At 47.2% G+C, this 21,302-nt stretch overlaps 1 protein-coding gene across 6 annotated transcripts in view; it reads left to right on the top strand.

Moving 5' to 3' along the window:
* Window positions 1–1,357: 1,357 nt before the first annotated feature.
* Window positions 1,358–21,302, top strand: part of BBS4 (Bardet-Biedl syndrome 4) — a 53,943-nt gene continuing 33,998 nt past the window's right edge. For 2 of the 6 annotated variants that reach the window (XM_077264124.1, XM_077264128.1), the window contains exons 1-2: window positions 1,372–1,545; window positions 4,032–4,077. In XM_077264124.1, the coding sequence (XP_077120239.1) occupies window positions 1,426–1,545; window positions 4,032–4,077 (166 nt within the window). In that variant the 5' untranslated portion in view covers window positions 1,372–1,425. Of the gene's footprint in view, window positions 1,607–4,031; window positions 4,078–21,302 lie in introns of all 6 variants that reach the window. The other 4 variants (XM_077264126.1, XM_077264125.1, XM_077264127.1 and 1 more) reach the window with 3 other exon arrangements.

Here is a 21,302-nt window from a genome sequence, read left to right as displayed (position 1 = left end):
GAAGCAGCAAAGTGCAAACAAGTCACCAGTACCACCAGCAACCACCAGGGGAGCCCAAAAAGCGGATACACAACAGTGGCCATTATACAGTATGGAGCATCATGTGTGGCCACTATACAGTATGGAGCGTCATGTGTGACCATTATACAGTATGGAGCATCACGTGGGGCCAGTACACTGTACGCAGCATCATTTGGGGCCATTATACAGTATGGAGCATCATGTGTGGCCATTATACAGTATGGAGCACTGTGTGGCCATATTTTTTTTTTGTTTATAATTATTGTTTACGAAACATTGTGATCAGAAGTGCTAAATGGGTGTGGTTGGGGAGTGACTAGTTGTGAAATGGGTGTGGTCAGAGGTGTGGCCTAAAATTTGCCACAGCGCGCTATGCACGCCACTAACTTTGTCCCTCTTTCCCTTCCTCAAAAGTTGGGAGGTATGGATAAGCCCCTGGTGCCGGTGGCCTTAGCTTATAGGCGAATTTTGGGCTGACAGATTCCCTTTAAAAGGGGTTGTCCACTACTTGGACAACCCCTTCTCATTCATTAAGTTTGGCATGGTTAAAATAAAACCGCCTACACTCAGCGCCGTTCCAGCAGTGTCTGCATTTAAGGTTATGTCATGTGACCACTGTTGGAACAATCAGAGGAAAAGTATAGCAGAAACACGTCACCACTTCTGCATTTATATTTACCCACTCTTGGTTTTGGCTTTTAAATTCTGAGGTAAAAAAACTCACCAAATACTCAATGCGTGAACATGGTGGTGGAGGACGTGGACTGAACAGAATACTGACTCTAAGAGTATGTGCACACGTTGCGGATTCCATTGTGGATTTTTCCTGCGTTTTGCCTGCGGGTTTTCTGCAGATTTTGTGCGGAATTGGCCTACGTTTTAACACCTGCCGTTTCCTATAGTGAAATAGGTGTAAAGCCCTGCGGAATCCGCACAAAGATTTCACATGCTGTTCATGTTATTACAGCTATTACAAAGCCCGCTATCTCCGTCAGTCCCATAGACAATGAATGGAACCGAGATGGGCATGCGCACCTCCGCCATAATGAAGACAGCTCTCTGCAGCGCCCCATACGCCGGACCCCCAGCAATCAGCGAGTAATGCCCTATACCCCAGAAAGGAGATAGCGATTTTTGTAATAACCCATTAACCATTGATATACTTTTTAATATGTAATATAGAAGTAATCGTGGATGTGAACATCTCATTGCACAGTGTTAATTATTGTTGGGGTCTCCATCTTTAGGGGGCGATTTTAGCAATACTTTGGCTATCAGTGTCGTGTTTTCGGCCACCACGATATAAAGCATCATGCACGTTTGGCCTCACAGGGACAGAACTCCCCGGCGCCGTGCGCAGGCGACAGTCTCTCAGGCAGAGAGCGGAACCAGAGTTGTTTATCGATGTTTCCGCGGTACGGAAAGACAAGTGCAATCACCGGAAGTGATGTCATTGTGTTGTCTTGGAAACTAAGCCGCTACTTTATCCTGTCTATAGTGATGGCGGAGGACACAGTGACTGCGGTAACGGATGGCGCTGACATTAGCGGGGATCGCTGGTGTAGTACAAGGCTGTGTAGCGCAGGTTTATTTGCGGCCATTAGATCTGCTGTGTGGTGCGGGTGATGGAGTGGGAAACATTTAGCTGATGCTCCTGCCCTTAGTGTTGCTTTCTGTGTGGTCGGAGGTGTATGAAGGCTGCGGTCTTGTGTGCTGTGATCACACTGTGGGGAGAGCAGTGCTGCTGGAGAATCAGGAGGCCATCTGTAATATGTGGGGAGGTTCCCTTATCAGCTCATAGCTGTGGCTCTGAGTGAGGCCGAGCACCTGTCATCAGCCATACAGACTGGACACCAGCGCTACAGGACGGGCATCCATGTATTGACACATCCCCTAGATTGTTCTTTGCAACATAAAAGAAATAATAAAGTTGTAAATGGCAGATCCGTGTGAACAGTCATAGGGGCGGGGCCAGTCTCAGGAGTAGTCATGCAGTCCAGGCTTGTAAGGCCGCGCCATACAGAGAAAAAACTGTTGTCATCCCGTGTAATGTTATGGGGTTCATCAGGAGGCTGAGGACCGTCTCCCTGGAAACAACACAATATAATCTTTAGATTTGCATTTTCGCAGCCAGCGATCCAATGATGACAGTGTAAGGCTAAATACACACCTCCATGTGACACATCCTGTTTTTTCCCTTCTCTGACAGAACATGGCCCCGTAGAGTTTAATTGATCCATGCACACATCAGATTAGAAACACTACGGATCAGTGTGACTCAGGGCATATCCTGCTTCATCCTATTTGTGGATCACGCTCGGCCATTTATGGGGATCCATAGAAACTGGAAGCAACACAGAAAACATAGAGGCAATTAGACATTTTACCTGCTGTAGTGAATTACAATGGATGCGGGAAAAGAGCAGAAGCAGCTGGGAGGCAACTAGGATGACTCTTGAGAGAAATATGGGTCCGTGTCTCTGGATGGTAACACACGGATGGGAGAATGTAGCAAGCCTGGTCATGTCTTCCCCTGAAGAGATACAGTAACATGTAAAAGTTTGGGCACCCCTTGGCAAAATTACTGTTATGAGGAAATGATCTCTAAAAGGCCTAAAGTTAAAGATGACATTTAAAAATTGCAAAAAAAGAACCCTGCTTGGTTAGTAGCTAGTAGCACCCCTTTTAGAGAGTATCACAGCTTGTAAACGCTTTCTGTTGGCCAATCTTAGCTCAGCGTAAAAACAGCTCTCTGGACGTGTGCGTTAGTAAATACTCTATCAGAGGTGGAATCCGGCCACCTCTGATAGACTGCAGTGGGGGTCGGTAACTAAGCTGTGAGCTGTAAACAGTAGAATTAAAAATTCCTCTGTTCTTGAGAATGGAGAAGATTTTTAATAGCAGGTAAATTTATTTATTAGCATTTTGCAATTTTAACCATATTTTATGATGAGAGAAACTCATTTAAACAAAAAACACACGTCCTCTAGGGTGTATTCTTTGCTTCACTTTTGTTTATGGAAGTCCCAGTGTGAACAGAGCTTTATAGTCTGAATGTTGGGCAACCTGGGATAGATACCTACTTGAGTAACACAGATTAAAAGGATTGTCCACCATTTAAAATCCATGTAAGCTTTCTTCCAAAACCGGCAACATACTTACCGTATCTATAAGTTGTGTGTGGTATTGCAGCTCAGCCCTATTGACGTCAATGGAGCTGCGTGCAATGCCAGACATGACCTGTGGAGACAGGTGTGGCACTGTTTGGAAGGAAGCAGTCCTGCTTGGCTAAGACATCATGGAAACATCCATGGATCTCGGTCTGATCATGATCCACAATTCATGGACCTGAGCATGAACGCCTCATCAAAATATATGAAGCTGTCATGCTCCTGTTGGGAAACCCACTGCCAGTCCGTGCATTGAGGTCCGTGATTGGACCAAGACATCCGTATGAACCCGAACTAATCCTGTACAACACCTTTACATAGCGAGAGATGACATTTCAGCTCGCCTGCTCCCGTTGATCGCACGGTTGCTTGGTAGGCAGTGAATAAGCAGATGGAAACAACCATAATCATGGTTGTTGTGATTAAGGGCTAGTTGGGCCTGAAATGCTTAAGCGCTCTTCATATTTCCTGTTTGTGCAATCTCACTACATACATAAAGAAATAAATTCCGGGTTTTCATAAATTTTGTGCTGTAGCTTTGGTCATTTTCTTATGTACAACACATTTAAATCCAGATAATAAACAGGATGTAAGGATGTAAAGGAGGTGAATTGTTTCACTTCTTTTTTGATGAAAGGAAAAAGGTTCATAGTATGGTGGTGCTCGGTGTCCACGTTGTTTTAGGCCCTCCATAATAGAGTCAGCCATCTTGCTGCCATAACAGAGCTTATCAACTTGCATTTATCACCACTGTTCCCATTTCTCTCAGATCCCTCAGTCCAGAACTGATGACCATTATCACGGTATATTGTTAAATCATTCTCTGACTTTATTTCACAGGTTCCATCTGATTCTACAAATTTGAGACAACCTCGTGCTAAAAAAGGTGGGAGATTGCTCATATTTCTTTATTTCTGTCACATCATTCTTGTTGTATTGTTACCTTCTGTTGAATGGAAATGATGAATGTATTTGCATTGAATTAGCCAATTTGATGAGTCCAGAACATTAAAGCTGCCAAAAATCTAAATTTGTTGGATATCAATGTGATCACTTCCATTATCATACACCATTGCAATCTTCACGGGGAACCTGCCATTTAATTTATGCTGCCTGAAACAATGGCAGTATGAATCAGGGAGATTATTTTATTGTCTCGCTTTGGAACCTGTGGCTTATGAGGGAAAACATTGTTGGGGACTAGAATAACTAAACACCGTGGCTGATCCCTGCTGGCTTCTCCTTGCCCCGCTTATCTAGACTTACAAGTGTCTCCCAATACACATCAGAACAGAAATTTCAATCAAGCAGAGCTGTGCAGGAAGAAGTCATTTTATGTTTTCTCTGAAACGCTGTAGCGTTTCAGAGTAAAGCATGAATGTCTGTACCAAAACATCCGGACACAAGCGTATATCGGCAGACACTAAAGCTGATGCGTAATCTCATAGCAATCAGCTCTAATGTTTGAAGAATGGAGCAGAATGCAGCTGTTGGGGAAAAATGGCCCCTAACAGTGCCCCCTAAGAGTAATCTATTAAAAAAGACACAACATACGGTGGCGCCACAGTGTAATTCTGGTAAATATCTACTATTATCCATCTTCTTATTTCAGTTCTGTGACACACCATGTGGTTTATAGTTTACCTTATTTCTCTTCATAAACATTGTTTGTTACTTACCATTTTTTTTTCACACTTCATCTGTGGATATTTGTTATGGTTCACCCCATTTATCATGCATGACATTTTACTTTGCCTGCAAATTACTGGGGGCGCCATCTTATGGCTAACTGTTATTTATATATATATATATATATATATATATATATATATATATATATATATATATTAGTACAGACCAAATGTTTGGACACACCTTCCCATTTAAAGATTTTTCTGTATTTTCATGACTATGAAAATTGTACATTCACACTGAAGGCATCAAAACTATGAATTAACACGTGGAATTATGTACATAATTTCAGTTGTTTCACACTTTTTTGTTATGTCTTATATTCTAGGTTCTTCAAAGTAGCCACCTTTTGCTTTGATGACTGCTTTGCACATTCTTGGCATTCTCTTTTACAAATAAGGATGAGCGAATCCGAACTGTAAAGTTCGGGGTTTGTACCGTACACCTATTGTCTGGTACAGAACTCAAAACACAGACTTTTTACCGGACGTATGTTTTACTGTTCGTGTTTGGTGCCGAATCAAGTTTGTTGAAAAGCTGCAGCACAGCCAATCAACAAGCTTTTAGGCTGTGGGCACTTTTGGAGCCATAAGTCATGCCAAATACTCAACAGGGCAGGCAAAGTACGCCTGCGCCAAAGCTGTAGCATGAAGACAAGAAGAGGACGTCATCCTATGAAGATGGGAGGCCCCGGACCGGACCGCGACACCCATCGGACTGGACCAGCAGCGGGACCGCCCCTGGGTGAGTATAATCTAACCTCTTATTCTCATCTTTCAGGATACATCAGGGGCTTATCTACAGTATTCCAGAATGCTGTAGATAAGCCCCTGATGCCGGTGGATTTAGGCTGCTTTCACACTAGCGTCGGACGTACCGACACATGCTGTGAAATATCATGATTAAGGGTGCTTAGCCACCAGAAACGTGTTGATCTTGGTTTTTAAATGTGCTGATGTTTTATCCTTACACGCTATTTCGGTAGTGGAATAAAGTTATGGATTTTTCACTGCATCGTTGAGCTGGATCTTCCTCCTTTTTTTTCCTGTGAAATAAATGCCCGACGTGGGCAGCGTAAGCAGTCTTACGACTCTTCCGCTGCCCCATTGCAAGGTCCGGGGAGGAGGGGGCGGAGTTTCGGCCGCGCATGCGCGGTCGAAAATGGCGGACTCGACGCACAAAAAAAGTTACATGTAACGTTTTTTTTTTGCCGGCGGTCCGCCAAAACACGACGTGTGGCAATACGTCGCAATGCGTCGGTAATGTAAGTCTATGGGGAAAAAACGCATCCTGCAGACAACTTTGCAGGATGCGTTTTTTTTCTCCTGAACGACGCATTACGACGTATTGCAAACGACGCTAGTGTGAAAGTAGCCTTAGCTCACCTTCGATTTTGGGGGTGACAGGTTCCCTTTAATAGAAAAACCTAGTTTTATTTCTTTGTGTCACAGACAGGAGTATATGGATCCCCCTCTTCAGTGGTTATTGATCTCAAATGACAATCACAGCATGGATACAAAGATGTAAATACTAAGCACTAGGTCAAGTTATAATAACCGGTACAGAAAGTTGTATAATATGTCAGTAGTATTAACGTATACCAGTGGCGTAATGCAAGATTGCCATAATATTGAAGCATGTATCAGTATCACGGTGGATCAGTGGTTAGCACTGCAGCCTTTTGGGTTCAAATCGCACCAAGGACAACATCTGCAAGGAGTTTGTATGTTCTCCCCGTGTTTGCGTGGGTTTCCTCCGGGTTCTCAGATTTCCTCCCACATTCGAAAAACATACTGATAGGAATTCTAGATTGTGAGCCCCATCGGGAAAAGTGATGATAATGTGTGCAAACTAAAGCGCTGCGGAATATGTTAGCGCTATAGAAAAAATATAGAAAAATAAAGATTATTATAATTAATGTATAGCCTAGTAGGTAATGAATGCTTCCTTATAATGAACCAATGCTATATGGCTAAGACATACCAAGAAGAAGTAATGCAAATTGGCTATATCCAGAGATTACACACCAGTGTCACATAACACATCCTGGTGAGTAATATGTACCTATATACAGTACAGACTAAAAGTTTGGACACACCTTCTCATTTAAAGATTTTTCTGTATTTTCATGACTATGAAAATTGTACATTCACACTGAAGGCATCAAAAGTATGAATTAACACATGTGGAATTATATACTTAATAAAAAAGTGTGAAACAACTGAAATTATGTCTTATATTCTAGGTTCTTTAAAGTAGCCACCTTTTGCTTTGCACACTCTTGGCATTCTCTTGATGAGCTTCAAGAGGTAGTCACCAGGAATGGTTTTCACTTCACAGGTGTGCCCTGTCAGGTTTAATAGGTGGGATTTCTTGCCTTATAAATGGGGTTGGGACCATCAGTTGTGTTGTGCAGAAGTCTGGTGGATACACAGCTGATAGTCCTACTAAATAGACTGTTAGAATTTGTATTACGGCAAGTTGTATTACGGCAGCTAAGTAAAGAAAAACGAGTGGCCATCATTACTTTAAGAAATGAGGGTCAGTCAGTCCGAAAAATTGGGCAAACTTTGAAAGTGTTCCCAACTGCAGTGGCAAAAACCATCAAGCGCTACAAAGATACTGGCTCACATGAGGACTGCCCCAGGAAAGGAAGACCAAGAGTCACCTCTGCTTCTGAGGATAAGTTTATCCGAGTCACCAGCCTCAGAAATCGCAGGTTAACAGCAGCTCAGATTAGAGACCAGGTCAATGCCACACAGAGTTCTAGCAGCAGACACATCTCTACAACAACTGTTAAGAGGAGACTTTGTGCAGCAGGCCTTCATGGTAAAATAGCTGCTAGGAAACCACTGCTAAGGACAGGCAACAAGCCGAAGAGACTTGTTTGGGCTAAAGAACACAAGGAATGAACATTAGACCAGTGGAAATCTGTGCTTTGGTCTGATGAGTCCAAATTTGAGATCTTTGGTTCCAACCACCGTGTCTTTCTGCAACTCAGAAAAGGTGAACGGATGGACTCTACATGCCTGGTTCCCACCGTGAAGCATGGAGGAGGAGGTGTGATGGTGTGGGGGTGCTTTGCTGGTGACACTGTTGGGGATTTATTCAAAATTGAAGGCATACTGAACCAGCATGGCTACCACAGCATCTTGCAGCGGCTTTCTATTCCATCCGGTTTGCGTTTAGTTGGACCATCATTTATTTTTCAACAGGACAATGACCCCAAACACAACTCCAGGCTGTGTAAGGGCTATTTGACCAAGAAGGAGAGTGATGGGGTGCTACGCCAGATGACCTGGCCTCCACAGTCACCAGACCTGAACCCAATCGAGATGGTTTGGGGTGAGCTGGACCTCAGAATAAAGGCAAAAGGGCCAACAAGTGCTAAGCATCTCTGGGAACTCCTTCAAGATTGTTGGAAGACCATTCCCGGTGACTACCTCTTGAAGCTCATCAACTTATTGGTCTGTACTGTATATAAAAAGGCTACTCCAAAAATATGGGAAAAATAAAATAATATGTGTAGTAATAATGGTGCAAACAACATATTAGTGCTAAAATGCAAAATGAATACCAAGTGGAATCAATATAAAGCCGAAAAAGTGCACCCACTATCTATTAACAATCCATATACAATAATTAATATGTAGAACTTGATTAACATATAATCAATAAACAATAAATCCCAAAAGTGACCTGTGCAATATACGGGGTAGCTATAATGAATCACTATAGATAACCAAGTGGCCAGCAACAATAGATAATAGCGAAGAACATCTATGCCAATACATGAAGGTCACATACCAGGTTGTCTGACACTCATCTGTCCCCCGCACACCACTTCAACGCACGTTTCGCTGCCGCTTTGTCAGGGAGTTTTTTTTGTTTTTTTTTTTTAACCTTAGAGATAGACCCTCAATGACCACTCCCCAACTGTTCTACCTAGGTGGGATTGCTCCCTCTTATGTCCTGATGAACCTATGGAGTTGGAAAGGACCTCCTATGGTCTGCCGCAGAATGCGTTTTTTTTTGTAGTCAGAAGGGACACTTCATTGGGGTATGTCCCACCGCACTTAAATTAAAGAAACCGACGGAAAACTTCTGACTGCAGGTTCTGTGGAGGATTATAACCTGAGCTTATACATTTCCTCCATGTATACCTCTCGGTTTGTCTTACTTGCAGAAGTGGTTTGTTGGTGCGAAAACTGAAAAGGTGTCTATTCTTTTTGATAGTTGGGGGTGGGGGCAGTATGGTGGATGTGCGGTTTGCCTGGACTCATGTCTTGTTTTGTAGTGTTCTGGCAAAACCCATCCCCATATCTTCTATTGATTTTGCACCTCTTGGTCAGGGGTGTTTCACACAGGTGGTGCATAATTTGGGCCTTCACACTGGGGTCCTTCATGAAGAACACATTTCTTGCTATGTGGTTGAAGGCCTTCCTACTCCTATTGTACTTGGTCTCTCATTGTTAGTTATGCATGACCCCATTGTAGATTGGCAGTTAAGGGAAATGGCAAAATGGAGTGATTTCTGTAACAATAACTGTTTTAATTCCCACCTCTCTACCGTTTCCACCAAAACCCTACCCTCCTTTCTGTCCGGTTTTGAGGAGGGGATTTCTGAAGAGGGGTACCAGGGAATTGCCTCCTCATCTGGCTTAGGACTGTCACATTAACATGCTTCCTGGGGCAAAACTACCCAAATCCAGGTTATACAATCTTTTGAGTCCCAAAAGACACACCATAAAGGAGTATATGGCGGAAAGTCCTTCCAAGGAACCTCTATCAGACCTTCCTCTTCCCCCGTTGTTGCAGGTTTCTTTTTTCTTTTTTTTTTTTTTAAAGAAAAAAAGATGGTGGTCTGTCTATTGTCTAGATTTTTGGGAGTTAAATCAGATTACCTTTCGCTCATTCCAGATTTGTATAATCAGATTGTTGGAGAAAAATGGCTCTCCAAGTTGGACCTTAGCGAGACCTATAATCTTATTAGAATCACAGAATGGGATGAGTGGAAAATGGCCTTTAACACCCTTGAAGGGCACTTCAAAAACCTCTTCATGTCATTTGGTCTGACTAATTCTTCCGCTGTTTTCACCGTTTTATTAAAGGGAATCTGTCACCCCAAAATTTGCCTATAAGCTGCGGCCACCGCCATCAGGGGCTTATCTACAGCATTCTGTAATACTGTAGATAAGCCCCCAATGTAGCCTGAAAGATGAGAAAAACAGGTTATATTATACTCACCCAGGGGCGGTCCCAGTTCGGTCCGAAGCGATGTGCATCGCGGTCCGGGTCCAGCGCCTCCCATCTTCGTACAATGACGTCCACTTCTTTTCTTCCTGCCGTGGCTCCTGCGCAGACGTACTTTATCTGCCCTGTTGAGGGCAGAGCAAAATACTGCAGTGCGCAGGCGCCGGGAAAGGTCAGAGAGGCCTAGTGCCTGCACACTGCAGTACTTTGCTCTCCCCTCAACAGGGCAGATAAAGTACGCCTGCGTAGGAGCCGCAGCAGGAAGCAAAGAAGAGGACGTCATCGTATGAAGATGGGGTGAGGAGGGACGCTGTGGTCGGCATAAGGCAAAGCAATCACTTCACCTTTTTAGCTCTGGTAATGCATCTCTTTTTGTGTCTTTATGTGCACACTTAGGTAGCCTTTATTAAATTAGATAATAGACCTTTATGTATGCTATCTGAAACTTATGGGGTATTAGTATGTGCTTTCTATAATGATTATTACATGCTGCAACCAAGCGTCTCAACTTTGTTAGGGTGCTCCTGTTTTTGTATATGTTGTTCAAATATTTTATTAATAAAGCAATTGATTTTTTGACTTTATTCTGGATCTCTTTGCTCGGCTAATTTATGTAAGTCCGTATATGGTGGTTAACTTCTTTAACATTGCTAAATAAAGTGTATTGCTGCCAACTCTGCTGTACTGCTCCTTACCCCACATTGACTGCTGGAAATGAGGGCTGGATCACAATCAGGTCTGCTGTGCTCCATCAAGTCATTCGCTCTGCAGTGAGGAGAGCAGACTGTTTGCCAATGCTATTGTGGGAGCTTGTTCTTCTTTCCCCGGTGTGTTGCTTGCTGCCTGCTTATGATTAGTCAGCGTCCTAAAGAAGTGCACACCCCACTAAAATCTGTCTGAAAATGTCCACTTGTTGCATTTTAATGTTTTCAATTTGCAAGGTGACGCTTTATGTATTAGGCCGGCATTCCTGTATATTGGTTTGTATTTCCTCGGTGAAATTAATCTTTACATGTATGTTGCTTTACTTGTCTTGTCCTGTTTTTAAGGGGGTTTCATCTTTGTTTCATCAGAACAGTTTCACTATTGTCCTCAAATATGATCCTTCATCTTTCGGATGGCACCTCTATTAAGGACCCTTGAAACACACATCGAATTGTTAGCAAAGTCTGCCTTCGAGGCTGCATCGCTCTCCCTTCGCCTCTGCCTGGGTCTCCAAGTCACAGCATCCTTTCTGGGGCCCCTTTTGAAGAACTGTAGGATCTCGCCAATGAGATTGCCCATGCGGGTAACTATCTTCTCACAGCGCCTCTTCACGCCACGGCTGTTCAGTGCTAGCTTTCAGCAACATCGTGGCCATTTGCAGAGCCCTATGGCTCAAAGCCTGGAATGCAGATGTAAGCTCCAAATAATCCCTCACCAGTCTCCCCTTCCAGGGTCTTTTGGCTGTTCGGAACGAGACTTGACCAAATCATCTTAAACGCCACTGGAGGGAGGAGTACTTCACTTTCCCAACCGAGACAAAAATATCCACTAGCTAGGAAATGCACCCTGCAGTTTCTCTTTTTTCCACAATTTTCTTTCTCTGGAACTTCTAAACTTCAAGACCGCCCCTTTCACAGCAGGATAAGAGGAGATCTTCCTTTAAGCTAGCTCCCTCCTGGTGGGTGCTTGGCAATTAAAGCAAAACCTACCAATCCAGGTCAATCAGATTTTCCTCTGCATGACGGGTGGCCCCCAACTGGGGATCCTCCCAATCTGGGTGGCCGTCTTCTATTCAGGGAGACATGGCTTTCTGTAGTTGATGTCACCTGGGCAGAGAGGTAGTCTCCACCAGTTAAAAAATAAAGTTCTCATCTCTTCCCCACTATCGCTTCTTAGAGTCCTAGGCCCCAAGGGGTCCCTTTCTGGTATACGCTTTTTTTCAGGCAATCTCCTCCCTCACTCAGTCAGGTGTCATCATTCCCATTCCCTCCGAGGAACGCTTCTCAGGTTTCTACTCAAACCTTTTTGTGGTCCAAGAAAGGATGGTTCTGTCTGTCCTATACTGGACCTCAAACTCCTAAACAAATTATTGCGGCTTCGCCACTTCAGGATGGAATCACTCCATCCCTTTGGTAATTGCCTTTGTGAAGCCTGCATAATTCCTCTGTTTAGTGGACATACAAGACCCCTACCTTCTCATTCCAATCTGCGCATCTCAGCAAAGGTTCTTGTGCTGTGCAGTTCAAGATTTTCACTTTCAATTTATGGTGCTTCCCTTTGGTCTAGCGTATGCTCCCAGAGTCTTCACGACATTCATGGCCTCTTTTATGGCTCTTCTTCACCCCAAAGGATTTCTAGTCATCCTCTACCTTGACTATCTGCTGATAGCCCTGCCCTGTCCTATTGTGACTGCTGTAAGAGTCTTCATCTGACTATCGACACGCTCTCTCGCCTGGGCCGGCTCATCAAAGTTGTCTCTAATCTCGTCCCAGTGCCTAGTTTTACTAGGCATGCTCTTCGACACTTCACATGCTAGAGTTCTTCCTGAAGAAAAAGGAATCCTTTACGGGATTCATTCTCTCAAACACCTATCACCCTATCCGCTTCAAAGCTGCATGAATGTTTTTGGCAAGATGGTAGCTGCCATGGAAGCAGTTCCCTTCACAGTTTCAAATTATCCGTCTTCAGCTGGCATTTCTGTAGCCTTGGGACAACAAGATTTCATCACTGGACCATCCTGTCCTCCTTCCTCCCGCAAGTAAGACAGTCGCTGGCCTCTTCCTTTGTTCGCCACAGGAGATTCTTCCTACCGCTACACTGGCAGATCGTTACGATGGACGCCAGCCTGCTCAGTTGGAGAGCAGTCTTTTAGTACCTCATGGTCCAAGGTCATTGGATACCTCAGGAGTCCTTAACCCCATCAACGTTTTGGAGCTCAGAGTTGCCTATCTCGTCCTCAGGCACTGGCAGGTCCTTCTAACGGACCAACCTGTGCACAACCAATCCAACAATGTCACTGCCGTGGCATACATCAATCAACAGGGCTTAACCCGAAACATATCTGTCATGTCAGAAGTCTCTTGAATCCTGGCCTGAGTTGAAAAGAGAGTGTCTTTGATCTCAGTAGTTCACATTCCCAAAGTGGACAACTGGGCCGTCGACTTCCTAAGTCATCAGGGCCTCTCCTCAGGCGAGTGGTTCCTGAACCCATCGTTGTTCAGGCAGATCTGTCAACAGTGGGGTATGCCCATTGTCTACCTAATTGCATTCAGGATAAGCAACAGGGTACCTCTGTTTGTGTCCAGGTCTCGGAACTGGCTCTGATGCCCTGGTTTTTCCATGGTTGCAGTTTCACCTTCCATAGCTTTTCTCCACCTCTGCCACTGATTCCCCCCCCCCCCCAGCTCATCAAGAAAATCAAGGTGGAAGGAGTGCCAGTCACCTTTGTGGCTCCTGAGGGGCTCAGTCGAGCATGGTAAACAGAAATGGTCAATCTTATTGCAGATGTCCCGTGGAAACTTTAAAATTGTCCAGACCTCCTTTCCCAGGGTACCCTCTTACACCAGAATTCAGTCTCTCAATTTAACGGCATGGCTTTTGAAGCCGCAGTCCTGAAAGATGCAGGCTTCTCTGGCCAGGTTACTCAAACCATGTTCAAAGCAAGGAAGCCTCAACTTCCCAAGTTTACCATTGTTCTTGGAAAGCCTTTTTTCACCTGTGTGAGTCTAACCAGGTGGCTCCCATGTTCTACTCAATCCCCTCCCTTGTGGCTTTTCTCCAGTCAGGTCTCAAGTCCGGATTATCACTCAGCTCTCTTAAGGGCCAAGTCTCTGCCCTTTCAGTCCTGTACAGAATGTACCTTCCTGTTCGCAAGTCAGGACTTTCTTGCAAGGAGTTCATTCTATTCTTCCCTATCTTCTTGAAACTCTTTGAGTTATCTCATTGTCCTGGCTCTCCTAGAAAGTTGCATTTCTAGTGGCAATGAACTCCATCAGGCATGTCAATGAGCTGGTGCTTCCTGCCATTCGCCCTTTCTTGTTTTCAACAACATCATTTTCCCATCCATCTTTCCTTTTTCAACTCCTCAGGAGCAGTCTCTCCGCAAGTTGGATCTTGTCATAGCTCTGTCTATATCTTTGCAGAACGTCATCCTTCAGATTCACTGGCTCCGTTTGTGATTCTCGAGGGTCACCACAGAGGTCTTCCAGCCCCCAAGGCCACAATCTCCCGCTTTATCCGTTCTGCCATCCTGGAAGCTTATTGGGCACAGGATAGGCTGCCCTCGCCTGGGGTCAAGGCTCACTCCACACGTGCATTGGGGGGGCTTCCTGGGCTGTTCATCATCAGGCCTCTACATATCATGGCCTCCTGATGATCCGTTGAGGTGAAACGCGTAGAGGCGTATAAGCCATCATCTGTTGATAAGTATCATGTTTCTTACTCACTACTGTCATGCCTTGCATTTGTGTGTTACTTTCAGCTGGTAATCAGAGCTGAGGATTGATACTTTTCACATTGCCTTTAATTATCAGCTCTAGACATGGTTATCACTCAGTTAACCCATTAGGTTAACAGTATATATCAATATATACCGCTGAGTGGGGGCGCCATATCTGCTGACAAGTAGGGTGCCAACCCCCGCAGGTAAGCAGGTAAATATCAGCAAGGGACAGTGTGAGTTAGTATTGTTTGTTTTCACATGCACTTTTTTGTTTTTGCACTATTGTCTTTGTCCGTGTACTGCACCCTGTTCTAATTATGCCATTCTCATTTGGCTTAAGTCTATTTATATTTCTTTATCGCTTCATTGGGGGACACAGGACAACCATGGGTGTATGCTGCTGCTGCTAGGAGGCTGACACTATGCAAAAAAGGAAAAAGGCGTAGCTCCTCCCCGGCAGTATATACCCACCGACAGGCACCAAGCACCTCAGTTTGTGCTTAGTGTCTGTAGGAGGCGGACCTGGATCTTCAGATCCGCTGCTAATCTTGTTTCCTTTACAGGTTTTGTTGTTTTTATTAACATTTTGGCTTTCTTTTTCAGATACAGCATTCAGGGATTCAGGGTGCAATCTTCCACCCTGCCTCCCCAGGAGGGCGGCTGAGCGAGCAGTGTGGTGTCGTCCGCATCGCAGTTCTCAGACCGCCGGCAGGACATTATCCCCTGTCACCCTCCCAGGTGCTCCAGGGTCTTTATGGTGGCGGTCCTTGCCAAACAGTCCCCCTCACCCCTCTCCTCGGAGAGGGCTGAGAGGAAGACGTTGGTCACCAGCGGTGACCCTCCCCCTTGTTTTGGGGTCGAGGCCGTCTTCTGGATGAAGGATTCTGTTCCAGCGACCCCTCTCTCATCGGGCCCCTGGTCGATCCTCTCTCCTTCTACCTGTGGAACCGGAACATGAAGGTACCAGCGCTTCAGCAGCCGCTCCCCCGCAGCAGTATTTCCCTGTCTAAATGTACAGTGCTTTCACACAGTCACGTCCGTTTTTTACTTTTACTTTCACGACTGGCCACGCCCCCTACGATAGGCCACGCCCCCTCCTTTTTCGGCGCTCTTTTCCTCCTCCACTCAGAGGGGCTTTTGCATCCCGGGCACACCCTTCCCTTTCGGTGCGGCCCTATCAGGAGCCTTGGCTTATTCCTCTCAGTACAGCACCGCCCCTTCTTCTCTGCTGGCACTTCCTGCTTCAGCAGCTCCGTGCACAGGAGACATCGTGTGTTGGGGGACACAGACAACTCTGCTCTGCGGTGCGGTAGGATTGCGACGCTATATTGGCCCCTCCCTGGTATTATCCATACCACTGTAGACCCTTTAGCCTTTTCTGTAGTATAGTGCTGCAGAATATCCTTATGTCCAACTCTTCTGTAGCCTCCCTTACCAAACCTACCATAACTCACTACGCCTGTGCTCGTTGTAAGATAAAGTTGTCTGTAGGCCAATCGTCGCCTCTCTGCCAGTCCTGCAGTCCTCCTGCCATGTCTGCCCCGCAGGAAGCTTCTGACTCTCGGGATGGGGGCGCTCTCCCTCCCCCTGAGTGGGCCGTTGCTATCTCGCAGTCGGTCTCTGATTTGACTAAGGTATCTCAGTCCCTGGTCCAGGCGCTTGAACGTCTTCCACAGCCCTCAGCCACCAGCGCTCCGACCGTCTTCCATGGCGAGTCGGCCGCACCTGACCCTGAACCACAGGGAGACAAATCAGCCAGCCGCTCTAGAAAGAGGACTCTGTCTGGCTCTTCGTCTGGTTCTCCAGGTCCCTCCGCAGCGCTCAAGCTGCTCTCATCCTCCCAATTCCCCTCTTCGGAGGAGGACATTGGGTCTGATGTGGATTCCCAGTCCGGTTCTGACTCCGATTCAGACCAGACTTCTAGCATGCAGGGTGTCGTAGATAGTCTTATTTCGGCTATATCGCTAACCCTCAAACTAAAACAAGACGAGGTTTCCCCCCAGGATTCCTCTGTCTCCTTTAAGCGGGTGAAGCATCCCTCTCGCTCCTTTCCTACCCATGAGGAGTTTGAGTCTACCCTGTCTAAACACTGGGAACATCCTGGAAAACGTTTTTCGGGTAGAAAACATCTGGACGTGCTCTATCCCTTTAGCGCCGATCTTCTCTCCAAGTGGGCTGAATCTCCCAAGGTCGATCCACCGATCTCCCGTCTTTCCTCCAAGACTGTTCTCTCCTTACCGGACGGGGTGTCGCTTAAGGACGCATCGGACAGACAAATTGAGGCGCTGGCCAAATCAGCTTTTGAGGCAACGGGTGCTTCCCTCTGCCCCAGCTTTGCTTCCACATGGGTGGCTAAGGCCATATCTGCCTGGGCCAAGATTCTCCGCCGAGGCATTTTGGCTTCGGCCTCCCCTACCGAGCTGGCTGACCTCGCCGACCAGATTAACCATGCAGGGAAATACCTTATCACTGCCTCCTTAGATGCAGCAGCCTGTTCAGCCAGGGCAAGCAGCAACATTGTCGCTATGCGCCGCATTCTTTGGCTCAAAGCATGGAATGCAGATGCTACTTCCAAAAAGTCTCTCACCAACTTGGCGTTTCAAGGTTCCAGGCTTTTTGGCGCTCGTCTGGATCAAATTATCTCAGACGCGACTGGGGGCAAGAGTACCTCTCTCCCCCAGTCCAAGCCAAAACGCTTCTTTAACCCAAAGGCTCCTCGAACATTTCGCCCCTTTCGTCCGTTTGCAGCCTCAGATTCCTCTTCACAACAAGAGCGACCTGCTACCACGGGTGAACGTAGAAAACCCTCTTACAAGCCAGCTCCCATGTGGAGATCCAGGGCTCCACCTCCCAGGTCTTCCGGACCTCGTTCCAACAGATACTGTTCCAAGTGACGGGTCGCCCCCACCTGGGAGTCTTTCCAGGGTGGGAGGCAGGCTTCTTCTCTTCAAAGACACCTGGCTGTCAGTGATCAGCGACGCCTGGGTCAGAGAGATTATCACCTCCGGGTACAAGATCGAATTTTCTACCCTCCCGGAAAAGCGCTTCTTTCTCTCTCGCCCCCCAAAGCAACCGTCCCATTTACCCGGCTTGCTTCAAGCCGTAACGTCTCTGGTCGCCACCGGAGTCGTAATTCCCGTTCCTTCCGAAGACCGTTTTTGCGGGTTCTACTCGAACCTTTTTGTAGTCCCAAAGAAGGACGGGTCTCTTCGCCCTATCCTGGATTTGAAGCTTTCGAACCGCCACGTCCGACCTCGCCACTTCAGAATGGAATCCCTGCGGTCAGTGATCGCCGCCATGGAACCCGGGGAGTTCCTCTGCTCGGTCGACATCCAAGATGCGTACCTTCATGTCCCCATCTGCGTACGGCATCAGAGATTCCTTCGGTTTGCTGTCGGGGACAATCACTACCAGTTCACGGCTCTCCCCTTCGGTTTAGCGTCTGCCCCCACGGTCTTCACCAAAATCATGGCGGCGGTGATGGCCCTCCTTCGTTCCAGGGGGATCCTCGTTATCCCCTACCTGGACGATCTGTTGATCAAGGGGTCCTCTCGTCTAGACTGTGCCCACAGTCTCCAGGTCTCCCTGGACACCCTGACCCGTCTCGGCTGGATTATCAACCGGACCAAATCCTCTCTGATTCCATCCCAACGACTGTCCTTCCTGGGCATGGTGTTCGACACGAACTTAGCTCGGGTCTTCCTCCCAGAGGACAAGTTCTCAGTACTCCTCAAGGCGGTCCGCCTTATCAAACGCCCAGCCCCTCAGTCACTTCGTTTCTACATGGGAGTCCTGGGAAAGATGGTGGCCTCCATGGAGGCTGTTCCTTTCGCCCAGTTCCACACCCGCCCCCTCCAACTATTCCTCCTATCCACCTGGAACAGGTCCTTGGACTCCCTGGACCGTCCCGTCCACCTTCCTCTCCTGGTCCGTCAGTCCCTAACCTGGTGGACGTTGTCTTCCTCTCTCCTGAGAGGAAGATCATTTCTTCCCCTTCAGTGGCAGGTCATCACCACCGATGCCAGCCTTCTCGGGTGGGGAGCAGTCTTCCGACAACACACGGCTCAGGGCCGTTGGACCACCCAGGAAGCTCTCCTTCCCATCAACCTTCTGGAGATCAGGGCAATCTTCCTTGCGTTAATCCGCTGGCAGTCTCTTCTGTCGAATCTTCCCGTCCGCATCCAGTCGGACAACGCCACGGCCGTGGCGTACTTAAACCACCAGGGCGGGACTCGCAGCGGCCAAGTAATGGCAGAAGTGGCAAAGATTCTTCGGAGGGCGGAACACCACGTTCCGGCCATATCAGCCGTTCATATCCCCGGGGTCAAAAACTGGGCAGCCGACTTTCTCAGTCGCCAGGGCCTAGCAGCGGGCGAGTGGTCTCTCCACCCCGCAGTCTTCAATCAAATTTGCCTCTGCTGGGGTACGCCAGACGTCGATCTTATGGCGTCCCGGATGAACCACAAGGTCCCTCAGTTTGTCGCCAGGTCCCGGGATCCTCTTGCCGTCGGCCACGACGCTCTGGTAATTCCATGGTCCCAGTTTCAGTTTCCCTACCTGTTCCCACCCCTCCCCTTGATTGCAAGGGTGGTAAAGAAGATCAAGTTGGAAGGGATTCCAGTCATACTGATAGCGCCGGACTGGCCAAGGCGGCTGTGGTACGCCGAGCTCGTAAACATGCTCGCGGACACTCCTTGGAGACTCCCGGATCGGCTAGATCTCCTCTCGCAGGGACCTCTCTACCACCAGAGTTCTCAGTCGCTGAGTTTAATGGCATGGCCGTTGAGGCCGCAGTCTTGAAAAACTCTGGTCTCTCTTCCCAGGTCATACAGACCATGATCAGAGCCAGAAAACCGGCTTCTTCCCGTATCTACCATAGGTACTGGAAAGCGTTCTTTCGCTGGTGCGAAACCAATGAAGTTTTTCCAATGTCCTTTTCTCTTCCGGATCTTCTCGGTTTCCTCCAGTCTGGTCTCGATTCGGGCTTATCCCTCAGCACACTCAAGGGACAAGTGTCCGCTCTGTCGATTCTCTTCCAGAGTGACCTTTCCTCCATTCACCATGTTCGGACTTTTCTACAAGGAGTTGTGCATATCGCCCCTCCTTTCCGTCCTCCCTTGGAACCTTGGGACCTTAACCTGGTCCTTGGCGCTCTTCAGGCTGCTCCCTTTGAGCCTCTTCATGATGTGCCCTTTTCCCTTCTCTCTTGGAAGGTCACCTTCCTCATTGCCATTACATCCATCAGGAGGGTCTCCGAGTTGGCAGCCCTGTCATGTCGTTCCCCTTTCCTGATTCTTCATCAGGATAAGGTCGTTCTTCGACCGATTCCTGAATTCCTTCCCAAGGTGGTCTCGGCTTTCCACATCAACGAAGACATTGTCCTTCCATCATTTTGCCCTTCTCCGGCTCATCCTTTGGAGAAGTCTCTTCACAAGCTTGACATGGTCAGGGCCATTCGGGTCTATCTTTCTAGAACCGCTCCCTTCCGTCAATCCGATTCTCTCCTTGTCGTTTCTGAAGGTCGTCGGAAGGGCTTTCAAGCGTCTAAATCCACCATTTTGCGCTGGATTCGCTCGGCAATTTCAGAATCGTAGCGTGTTCATGAGGCACGTCCTCCCCCGGGGGTGCGAGCTCACTCCACCAGAGCTGTCGGAGCTTCTTGGGCTGTTCGCCACCAGGCCTCCGCCTTACAAGTTTGCAAGGCCGCAACCTGGTCGTCTTTGCACACGTTTACAAGGTTCTATCGGGTTCATACCCAAGCCTCGTCCGATGCAGGTCTTGGTAGGAAGGTACTGCAGGCGGCGGTCGCACACCGGCCGACCTGAGACCTTTTCTCTTTTCCTTTCTACCCACCCTTTTCCGGGACTGCTTTTGGACGTCCCATGGTTGTCCTGTGTCCCCCAATGAAGCGATAAAGAAAGAGGGATTTTTGGTACTTACCGTAAAATCTCTTTCTTGGAGCCTTCATTGGGGGACACAGCACCCTCCCTACTGGTTTGTTCTGGTACCGTGTTTGGGGCCTGGAGACCCTAGTTGAGTTGGTACTTTTATTGTTATGAGTTCTGTCGCTTCTCCTACTGCTTTTTGCACTAACTGAGGTGCTTGGTGCCTGTCGGTGGGTGTATACTGCCGGGGAGGAGCTACGCCTTTTTCCTTTTTTTGCATAGTGTCAGCCTCCTAGCAGCAGCAGCATACACCCATGGTTGTCCTGTGTCCCCCAATGAAGGCTCCAAGAAAGAGATTTTACGGTAAGTACCAAAAATCCCTCTTTTCCTGTCAAGTATACCTGTTGGCCCGTATGAGACACTTTAATTAGGACTCATTCCAGGAGATATAGGGCCAGCCGACGGTGAGTGGGGGCGCCAATCTCGTATTATTATTTAGGGTGTCAACCTCCACTGACAGGCAGAAATTGATATAGGACTAATATTGCAGGGGATATCTAGAGTGCACGGTTGTGTGATATGGTTTGTGAATAACTGTTTGTGGCTGTTTCATGGTTTTAAGATTAAGATAAATAAATTTAGTATTTTATCTCTGTTATCAATAAAATATATGGTTACTCTTGGTGGTTCATCAGGCCTCTTTGCCTCAGTTCTGCAAGGCTGCTACATAGTCCTCTGTGCACACCTTTTTGAAGTCCTACAGAGTACACACCTGTGCCTCGGGTGAGCTTAGTTAGGAAGCTTCTGCTAGTAGCCGTCGCCTGGACCTAGACCTGTTTTGGGCATTCTTCAGTT

This window comes from Ranitomeya variabilis, chromosome 5 (assembly GCF_051348905.1).
Source record: "Ranitomeya variabilis isolate aRanVar5 chromosome 5, aRanVar5.hap1, whole genome shotgun sequence".
Lineage (NCBI taxonomy): Eukaryota > Metazoa > Chordata > Amphibia > Anura > Dendrobatidae > Ranitomeya > Ranitomeya variabilis.
This window is presented reverse-complemented; position numbering and strand designations above follow the sequence as displayed.